General features: G+C 39.6%; 1 protein-coding gene across 5 annotated transcripts in view; it reads right to left on the bottom strand.

Annotated features, from left to right (window-relative positions):
- mid2 (midline 2) overlaps positions 1 to 11,234 on the bottom strand; it is a 163,734-nt gene that overhangs the window by 57,931 nt on the left and 94,569 nt on the right. For 4 of the 5 annotated variants that reach the window (XM_026142972.1, XM_026142955.1, XM_026142964.1 and 1 more), the window contains 2 exons: positions 4,574 to 4,639; positions 2,751 to 2,846 (listed from right to left, as the gene is read on the bottom strand). In XM_026142972.1, the coding sequence (XP_025998757.1) occupies positions 2,751 to 2,846; positions 4,574 to 4,639 (162 nt within the window). The remainder of the gene's footprint in view (positions 1 to 2,750; positions 2,847 to 4,573; positions 4,640 to 11,234) is intronic. The other variant, XM_026142987.1, reaches the window with a different exon arrangement.

Raw genomic sequence — 11,234 nt, 5'->3', positions numbered from 1 at the left:
AAAAGAGAGAGATTAGTCTTATTCAGACCCAGCTTTCAGTCTGGGTCTGAATTCAGTTACATCTGTCACTGTATCAGCGTCTATTCAACATCAAAGTGGTTTTTAGGGAAATGCTCTTCACCCAAGAGCCTCAATGAGTCCCCCTTACTCTGCTGACTATTAATATCAAAGCATGAGTGAAAATGAGTGATGAGTGTTAACTAAACAAAAATCACTACAAATGCTTAAGAATCAAATCAATGCTTTTAAAAAGCTCCGAACCGAATACCATTAGGCACAAAAATCCCACACCAAGCCTAGTGGTGAAGAAAGAAGCATCCTACACATCATCAAGTCAGTGCATCTAAGACTGAAGAAAAAGATAACTCCCCCGGAGAGAACCCCTGGAGGACAGGGATGTATCGCTGCAGTGTGTGCTGACACACTGGAAGCTGATTCACACTGTGTTTGATCATTTCTTCGGCACCAATACAGTATGATGCAAACAAGGAGGAGAGAAATCCAGGTCATGCTTAAAGCCCTTCAGAGATTTCTTATTTTGTACACACTCCTCTCCCTTCACTAAAACTCTCACTTTTTTATTCCCTTTTTGTGCTGTATTGCATTATTGCTGAGCGTGTTCTTCTACACACTGCCTGCATCTCTTTTTGCAGAATAAAAAAAAGGATCACTGCTAGTCACACTAACACTTACTGTACGTCTTTTTATCCCATTCTCTGTTCCCGTTGCCCTGTTAACCTCTTGCCTTTTCGTTTTCTTTTTCCTTTCCCTCACCTCTACAGCCTCTACTTTTCAGCCTTTCCGCCGTTCTCCAGCTTCTTCTCCTCGCTTGCCCTCGCCTCTCTTCCTGGCACTCATAAAACGCCTCTGCACCTTAATGTGTGCTCACCTGAAAACAATCCAGTCTCTCTTCCTTACGCCTCTCATAAATAAACAACTGTAGCCCTTTGACACTGACATCATAAAGCCAGAATAGCTCCAAATGAGTTGAAAACGTATAGTTTATTCCAATAATTTGCTTTGCTTGAGAGTTGGTGAAGCATGTTCTCCCCCATGCAATCTCTCCTCATTACTTTTTGATGAATAACTGATGAGATGTGCTGCTGTCGTGGCGGTGGCTCAACATTGGTATGCAGACAAAGACGAAACAGAGACAGTTTTTTTTTCTCATGCCATGCACTGTTGACGAACAGTTTGTCTGTACTTAATGAATCACCCAGCAATCATTTAATTTTGATTGGATGAGCGGCTGCATGAGTTGCTGTTCATGGACCTCAGAGTGACTCTGAGAAAATGGAGTCATGCCCGGCTGGTAAGAAATGAACTACGCAGAGAGTGATGGCGGCACTAAAATGCATTTGTCCTCTGCAGCCATTAATGTCAAATCTCACAGAAAATGATGGTGTTTATTAAGAGTGAGTGTGCACAGACTGAAAGCATGAACCTGTGTGTATGTGTGCGAATGTGTTAGTAATGCTCAGCTGAGAAAACACTGTGGCCAAGCATTAGAACTCTCTGACTGGCTTTGAACAGTACCTCCATTAAATCATAGCAAAGGCCCAAATGGAAGAGGTCAACAGTGACAAGACTGACTCAGGTATAATTTTGTGCACACAGGTTCCGGTTCACACCAGGACACCGGAGCGCAAACACTCTTCGAAGGTTGCCGTTTAATCGTACCGGGGGGAGCTGTGACACATTACCACCTTGTGACAAGTCAGATAAAGCTTCCACTTTGGAGTTATATGCCATTTGACAGATAATCTCATCTGATTTGCTGGCAAGCATAAATTTCTTGTGTGGGTGGTGCCAGTAAGAATTAAACCGTTGAGTAATGCAACAGTAATTCATCCATCCTAAAAATCTAATTCATCGCAGTGAGATTAATTGGAAGCCAAGAGTTCAAGGAAGAACCTAAGCAGTATTGGAAGCCAAAGCTGAGACATTAAAGAGGCACACAATCAGAATTTATGATACAGTTAAAGCTTTACATTAAAGTGGTTGCACCTTTTAGTTTTGGCTTTGCTCAAGTGGTCATCTCAATCAGCGTTTGAAGTTGTGTGAATGACATAACTAACCCTTTTAAAGGTCTGAAAGTGGATGGTTGCTGATAGCTACTCTTTTGTTCTCGAGTGTTCTTCAGTCCCTCTGAAACTGAAACTGGTATCTATTATTTCCATTTTCAAAGTGCTGTGCCTAATCACTTATCATATTGATGGCCAAATGACATAACAAGATCACTGTGACACATTTGTTATTAATTTGCTGCTGTATACTTTCCTCCAACTCTTTAAAAACGATGCAGACCTTTTTATGACAACACTGTAAGAGCCTGGCATTCACTTACAGTGTTGGGATTAATCAATATTTGATCAGTAGCTGGTGAAGGAATTGAAAGAATTGAATTCGTATTTTAATGCTGGCAAAGTCACGGTTATGATCCAGCAGGAGGCAGAAATATAATGAAATAAAAAGAGGCTTAGACTAAAATATAAATAGCTTCAGTGGTGCGCGGTGTGGCGCTGACTTGGAAATGCTTATTTCCACCCAGCAGAACTCCCCTCATTAAGAATCTTTAGCAGCTCCGAGGCTGTTATCTTGTTGCTGACACTAACCTCTGACTGTGCTATGATACCTGGCGACAAACAAAACTACTTTCCATATGGAAGTCATATTTTCCTGAGTTACAATTAAGGGAGACCATTTGAATTTTATTCAAAAATTAAAAGACATAAAGATATGTTACATACCTCAACCTGTTGACAGATTTGAATGAGCTTGGCCATTTGGTTCTCCAGCTCACTGTTCCTCTTCACCAAGTTGGTTAGGTTGTTCTCCAGAGTTTGCTGTTTGGAGGGAGCAGGAGGATTGGCATGATTAGTATTTACAAGTAGAAGTATTACCTTCAATGTGTGCAGTTTTGCTTATAAATAAATAAATACTCTTATTGTAAGGTTATTGTTTAGCTAAACCATTAAGCTTAAGACACTACAGAGGAACAGAGTGATTAGAAAATTTCTTAACATCTGTTTATGAGAGTGGGTAGCTCCTTATGTTCGATTTAGTAGTTTTATGCTGGATACTTCCTGATTTAAAAAAACAAAAACAAAAGCCAAACATAAAATAAATTAAAAAAAACATCAAAAGTTTTGAACTACATGAATCTGCAAGGGGAGTCATATCTGTAGATAATTATTTTGGTAACATCTCTGGTGAAGTCTGTGACATCAGTGCTGGTTCATGAGTTCATATTTATGTCTTCTGAAGTCGCAATGAAACCCATAAGTCTGCACATACACATACAAAATATACATTCTGTGACATCACAAGAAATTTCTACAACACTATTTGACTCCTTTTTTTTATTTTTATCTCCACATCCCCCAAGACTTTCTTTATAACATAAGACATTCATGCAAAAATATTTCTTCAATAAACTGTAAACGACTTTAAAAAATTAATCCAAATATCTATTAAGGCCCGTGAAGTACAATAAAAAAAAAAAATAGTTGCAGAAGGGAGAGTGTCCATCACAGTAGCCATGCACTGAAGTCTGAACCATGTTGAACAATGTTACATGCGGTGCGAAATAAGAAATAATCAAAAAGGTCATCAGTTTTGAAAAGGTTAAAAATAATCTGCAGATTTTACACACGATAATTAAAATGACTTTAATAGCTGAATTGCTGCAAATGTTACAGTAAATATTCGGTTTCTAATTGAATATCGTTGAATAAGAAGCAGCCAAAGTAGGTTCTGTGTTTGTAGGTTAACTCTTTCATACGTCTTCCTGTATTTTTGCTTTTATGCAGCCACAAGTGCTTACAGCAGTTTTATTTACTACAAAACTCTTTGATCTCACGATTTAACTTCATCTCACTTTAAAGCAAGAAAATAACTATGTGATCCCTGAAAAAAATGAAACCAATCAACCTCAAATGGCAACTTTTAATGATCAAACTCTCAGTTACTATCCCTTAACTGTGACTGCTTTTCAGATGTAAAACAAAAGACACGCACGCACAAACATGTTCACTCAAACACATATGCAGGATAAAAGACCAAAATGGAAACAAGCAAATGGGAAGTCAGGAATAGAACTCCCATTCAAAGGAAACAGATCAGCGATGGTGGTGACGAGCATCAAAACAACATTAGCAGCTGCGATGAGAACAACAGAACAAAGCAGAAGACAAGCGGCGAGTGTTTGAAGTATCTCTACTCATGCAAGTGAAGGGGAGGTGGCCTGTACAAGCACCTAGCCGCGTCTGAATGTCTTACTGTCTGTCTGCTCCTCCGTGCGTCTGTCTTACTGTCAGGCAACTGTGCTCTCCAATATCTCTCCTACCTGCCACTCAGCCTGATGTACGCCTACCTGTTGTCTGTTTGACTTTGCACCCACTTAATTATTCACCTGCCTGCTTATCTCACTTCTTGCCTCCCTTCCTTATCCATCCAGCTATCTACTTATGTGCCTTTCTGTCCCTCTGCGTCCCAGGAATAGTCGAGGATGGGAGAGGGAGGGGTGGAAGGGTGGGGGGGGGGGTTGTTAAAAGGCAGCCAGGGAACTCACCGCAGCGCTTGTCTTTGAAGCCTCCATTACTGCATCTGACACTCTGCCCGGGCTCACCTGATAAGCCTATGAACACACACATACACCTACATAAGTGCACACATAGACACACACACAGATAAGCCTGATCACACGTCTGCCAGCTAAACGCACAGCAACCGATGAGGAGGACTCCTTTCTCATGAAGCTGCCATAAACACTTTGGAGGTTTTGTTGAATGCAGATGAGACAGTGCAGCGTACAGTGTGCACAGCAGTGGTGTTGGAGTTGCATCACTGGAACGAGAATTTGGTTGTTGTGCCGCAGCGCCTCTGTGTGTGTGTTTGTTTACTGGGGAGTTTGAAGTGGAACATCAGTGAGTGGGGACAGATGGGTCATTAATTAGCAAGCTGGAGACAAGATGATTAATACATTAGAATACAGCTGCCCCCCCATGCGACAGCAGTCGAAAGAAACTCCTTTGTTCTCTACATACGTACGTGTGTTTTCTGTATTTTACATGTGTTAGGCCTGCATATGGTCAGAGACATATGTATGTCTCCATGTATACAGATGATGTTAGTTTATACTTTGTAGGGTGAATATGAGACACTAAACACTAAGCATTATACTGTGGTCAGTATGGCGATGTGGCTCTGCCTTACTTGTAGCCCACGCCTTATAGGGAGGCAAGTTGACAGAGAGAGAGAGAGAGAGAGAGTGATAGAGGGAGGCAGAGTAACCATCAACAACACACATTTAACAAATTATTAAAACACTCAAGGGACATCAAAGATAACCAAACCCGCTTGAGCTGGAGCAGAGAAAAACGTAACACAAAACATGTAGAAATAGAAGCATAAAAGGGTGGAATGGGTCAGAACATGCATATGTGTTAGAGTTAAACAGCAGCCCAATCAATGATGACATTTTATGTTTATATTGTCTTTATCATTTAAGTTATTTAATATCATGTCAGTTTGCATCTTTCTGTCTGAAATGTACATCATCAGAGTCATGAAATAAACAGGTCTCACTTCCAACTCAGCACATATGACTGCAACATATATTTTTTTAAGAAGCAACATTTAAAAAAAAAAAAAATCTAAACCATATTTTCTTAAAGTTAAGCAGGTACTTCTTTTCAATAAACCTAATCAGTGAGGAAAATGAAAGTAACATGAGAGTGAAAATAAAGAAAATAGCTTGAAAAACAAAAACCTCAATCAGAAGACAAGCCACGGTCTCCTGTCCCCAAATGTGAACAGCTGGGGCCAAAAAAATTACTCTGCCTATTTCTGCTGCACCAGCAATATCTGGACAGATTGCTTCGGTTACTATGGAAAAGCCACACTGATATGCCAGGGACTGGGTGTAAATATTAAATAGCAAGCCATAACTTGTGTTATTACCAGCCTGAGAAAGATCTATAGACAGCAGTAGCCACTTTGATTATTTTGCTATATTGAAATCTATTAAGCGTAAAACCTATTGCATATATTTACATATATAAAAAAAGGGGGCCATTGCAGAGACAGAGAGGTAGAGAAAATAGAGCGGAGGGTTATTAGAGTGGAACAAGAAGAAATCAAAGCCAATGCGAGAGAGATGAGTTACTGCTTTTTAGTTGCTTGAAGCATGTGATGGGCCTGCAGGGTAGATGGTGTTATTTGCATGAGGTAATATCATTCATTCACAGACTCAGCTTTAGACATAGCATGTCACGGCAGTGAATAGAGAGAGTGTAACAGAGATAGGAGGGGCTGACAGGAGGAAAATAGGGACGAGTCTCATGCTGAGAGGGGGAGCTTGGTAGGCTAGCGACCAGGCTTCTAATTCGGTCATCATTCAGTCTGTTCTGTTTTTCTGTTTTCCATTAGTATGACTTTCATTAGTATTCAGTAGCTTTCTTTTCATTTTACATCACAATAAGTATCCTCTCCCGCTAATCTGACTTCCTGTCTCATCCGTTGCTTTGTTTCTTACTTCTTCAGTATTTATTCTGTCCGTCCCGGCCCCGCTGCAACAGCAGCTGCTGCTGACAGCCCATCATCTCAGGTTAGATCAACACCCCCTCATATGACATCACTATGTTGAGGGGCTCCCGGGTCTCATTCCTGTACAGATGATCCATTTCTCTTGGGAGGGCTCTCTATTTGTACTAGAGTAGCTAGACAGCTGCGGGAGAGGGGCCGTGGATATAGAATGATGCCTTTTTCTTACAAGACAGTTGAGTATGATGAAGGGTTTACTGAACTCGCTCACTCAACTTTGACTGCTCTTAAAGCTAAAACTAGTCATCATCATTCATTGTCACATTACCACTAAGCACTGAAGTTGCACAGAAACACAGTCCATGGTACAAGATGACAATCCAAACACTGTGTGTTGTCTGTCAATCACAGCAGAACCACGACACATCTGTAAATAGCAATTTCTGAAATTGTAAGACTTAATCTAAAGACAGCGCAAAGCTTTACTATACTAACAGTTACTGTGGTCTTTAAGTTATTACAGCATAATGCAATCATAAGAAGAACCTGAGACAATAAAAGAAGAGACCAAGCGTTATAAAATTGGACATACCAGGCACATGTTCTAGAGATGTGTTTGCTTTTTTAAGAGACAATTTTATGCTGAACTGCATCTTTTGCCTAATAACATGACACTGACCAGTAGCAGAATCTCTGGGTCGTTACAACGTAACAACAGAACAACAGCGCAACTCCCACCACAACAAAAATGAAACAGAATGCCCCGAGGCCAAGTATCTAACTTCAAAGTATTTTCTTTTAATTAATTCAAGATCGTCCCACAAGTACAAGAGAAATGGGACACTAAGAGAGAGAAATGAAAGCAACAGAAAGAGGGAGAGATTCAACTTGAAAGAATTGAACAAGCTCACTTTACAGCTGTTGTTAACAAGAGGCTTTTCAGAATCTGGACGTGTCAGTAACACAAGCCTTCTGGGAAACGGGGTTTTTGTCTGAGGATAATATTTTATAGGGCAAAACCCTTGAGACTGATGAATTGTATGGTATGAAAAATAGGGAGTCGCGCTCGTCTCCCTGCAGTCTGGGGTCCAGTTAATGAGACCATCAGGGATGCTTAAAATCAGTTCAAATGTTAACTGTTTTTGTTTGTGTCCAACTTCCAAAAAACAGCATTTTAAAAACTTTTTTTTTTTACCTTTTACATTTAAGAGCTGTGTAATTCACTATAAGGCTCTTATTCCACTAGAAAATTTGAAATAAAGAAATAATTATGCAGAAAAAAAAGAATGCCGAACAGTAAATGCAGTAGCTTTCACAGTGTTGCTCTGTAGTTCTGAATAGGATGCCACAGATTTCTGAACTCCAAATGAACTCATGTGACCTTCAAGCTACAAGAGACTGACTGAACATTTAAGAGATCTCTGAACAGTTGGGGGTACAGCGATAAATGGGAGCAGACAGCTAGGAGATGCTCACTTTCATTTATAAGTCTTGTGGGGGAATTCAAATAAAGTTGCTCAGAAAAAGAAAGGAACCTTGGGAAGTGTTTGGAAGGACGACTCTAATGCCACACTCAACTTGTTATGAATCCCAATTGTTTTCCCCCCTCTCTGAGGTTTATCATAAGAGAAATGGACAAAAATTCAATAGTAATTTAAATTTTAAGCTGCACGCAGGGATTAGGATCAAGAAATTTCTTGTTAGGTTTGAAAATGAATAATGGATTGTTATTGCAACTGAGAAACACTGAGGAGGCTAGACACAAGCTGGCATTTGATCTTGTTTATAAGACTCTTTGATAAGCCATGAGCTTGTCTGTGCTTTTAGCTTTCAAATTATTTGTTTGGGTCAGGACCAAAATGACCCAGGAATACCAAAAACAAGCAGAATGCACATGAAGAAAAGGAATGAAATAGATGTGACGCAAAGTGTGCTATATCCTTGTCCGTTCCCAAATCTCCTGTTCCCTTTGGTAGACAATTTCATATCAGATTACAAGTTGATGACAGTGTGATATTTAAATGCAAAGCGAGAGGAATTTAATGCTGTGGATTAGGGGTGCCTGGATAAAGTGGGGTTAGTACAAATCAGTGATATGGTTGAAAAGGATTAAAGGATCTTTCAGTTTCATTTCAATCAGACTACAATGGATTCTTGGTGAAGCGGTTCTATTCAGTTTCATGGATTAATGCAGATGAAGAAAAATAACACATACGGCTAGAGTTGTCGTTTAATTTTGTTTAATATGATGCATACTTGTTGCGTGCACTTCTAAATGTAAATGACATTTTTCACTATGGGTATTTTTTTAAAGAAGAAGAAGAATGATCACAGTTTGATTCCACCTGTCAGGTGGGGCTCTTCTGTGTGGAGTTTGCGTGTATGGTTCTGTCTGGGTACTCCACCCACAGTCCAAATTGATGATTTTAAATTCTAAAAATGCCATAGATGTGAATGATTATCCAACTTTTTTTGATAGACTGGTGACCTGTCCAGGTTGTACCCTGCCTCTTGCCCTGTGACAGGAGCAGGCTTCAATCCCAAAATCGGATAAGTGGTTAAGAAAATTAATGAATGGCAATAAATCCCATATGTTCTGTAAAAACTGAATGTATCATACAGCGTCTTTGCTGTAAATACTACAAGAATATCTGTAACTTTATAAAGTTATACAAGTTGCTATCAAAATATAACACGCCTAAGCCCATAAAAAATGAAATCTTACCTGATTTAAATTTGGATGCCATCCCCTTCAAGGTTAATTCCCTGTGAAACGCTGCACAACTTCATGGAGATCTAAATGTAGATCGCTCCACGGCAAACCCACTCTGACAGTAATGCAAAGCTTCACAAGGAGTTAGTCCTTGAGGAAAATAGCAGCCAAACACCAGGTATGTTATTTTCTATTTCCACGGGAGAGCTCCAACTCGTCAGCAAGACCTACCGCTAAAATGAAATGAACATATTGGACCTATATGTGTTATTGCCAAATATAACACATGTAGGTCTAAAGGATCAACAAAGCTGTTTCAACTCTTATTCGAGCTTCGTTTGTGCCTCATCTGTTCTCTATTCTAAATTATTCTCCAACTACTTCTATTTCACAGACACCGGGGCCGGCAGTGTGCTATAAATCAGCAGGCAGAAGTAGATCTGTAAAATTGTTTCATCAGCCCATGCTGTATACTGTGCTGCTAATAGCAAAGCCTTGTTATCCACAGTAGATGATATCATTAGGTCGGTGATACTGACTGTGGGCTAGATAAGAAATATTCCTGTCCTCAAGACAAGCTGTGGCCGACCACTGTGACTCCTGACTAAAGACATTATCGTCACCAGCTTGGCTGCTTTGTGTAGATAGAAGATGTAACAGAGCTATGGTAGAGCAAAAAAATAAAGAAAAAGGACAAAAACATTTATATCTAAGACATTTCATAATTTACGTACGATACAAATATTAAAATGTTCTGAAAACAGAGAAACAGCTCAGAACGAACATTCTAGTTATGACCAGAACAGCAAAGCCAAGGCGGCATGCCTGGTAATCTGTAAGAGACATCTGACGAGCATGTCTGGGTCTGTTTTGTTGCCTTGTACGCTTTACCCACAGATAACTGTCCAAACAATGACATTGTGGAATTAAATCAAGATATTTCCAGTAGAGATACAAAGTGGCTGGTTTGAGCCAAACAGATAATACTCTGTATCCAAATCCAAATGCCACGCCTCGGTACTTCTGATATTTGGACTTGTATAACTGAAGAATACGGAATAATAATAACACAGGATACGCCTGTAGCTGATCTTATTCCATTCACTGTGGTGAGCCAAGCTTAACAAGTCACAGTGCTTTCTCTATTGAACGCAAATATATTAAATTGATATCGATCAAAAAAGGGAACATTTCAAAAATGTTGAAGGATTCTTTCAGAAGCCAAAAGGGTTTACATCAATATGCTTCACATCTTAAACTCTAGGCTTTGACTGACAGCAAAATGAAGTCATCAGCAGGAAAGCTGCCCTATGACCACATAATCCAGGTTCAATATCTCCAACCGATGAATAAGTTCAAAGGAAATGTCCTTCAGCAACGCAGCAAAAAATACCTGCTGCCCCCACAGATAATGTCTTGTAGCTGACGTTTACCTCTGGCCTCTTGATTTAACCGTTCTTTCTTTCTTTCTAAAATAAAGTTTACTCGACATGGCATTGTATACATAAGGCTGAAATCTTTTAGGCATATACCAACCAAATTAGCTTTCCAATACACAACAAATCATTGCTCTTTTAAAACAACATGATTCTGATATTTTGACAGCTTTTCTTATTACATTTTTAAGGTGCATATGAGCTATTGAGTGGCTAGAGACTACTTAAAAACTTTGTACATATACTCTAATCAATAAATACATGAGTCACTCACTGTAACCTTTTAGAAATACAGCTTCGTGGCTGCGTGCCACATGTAAGAAACATACCAGCTTGCTAGGATCTGAATGTTACTTGGCACTTTTCTTCCACCTCACCCCACCTTCCACCACATAAGCCTTACAGTATGATAGACTTCGCTGTCTTCCTTTCTCCCTCAATGATTCCCACTGCAAATGGATTATATATTCACTTATTAATATGGCAGAAATGCCTGGTTAGCTCCCACGTGAAAAAACAGACGAGGAACAGAAAGAGAC

The sequence above is a fragment of the Astatotilapia calliptera genome, chromosome 2 (genome assembly GCF_900246225.1).
Source record: "Astatotilapia calliptera chromosome 2, fAstCal1.2, whole genome shotgun sequence".
Taxonomy (NCBI): Eukaryota; Metazoa; Chordata; class Actinopteri; order Cichliformes; family Cichlidae; genus Astatotilapia; species Astatotilapia calliptera.
Note: the sequence above shows the minus strand (reverse complement) of the source record. Positions and strands in the feature narration are given on the sequence as shown.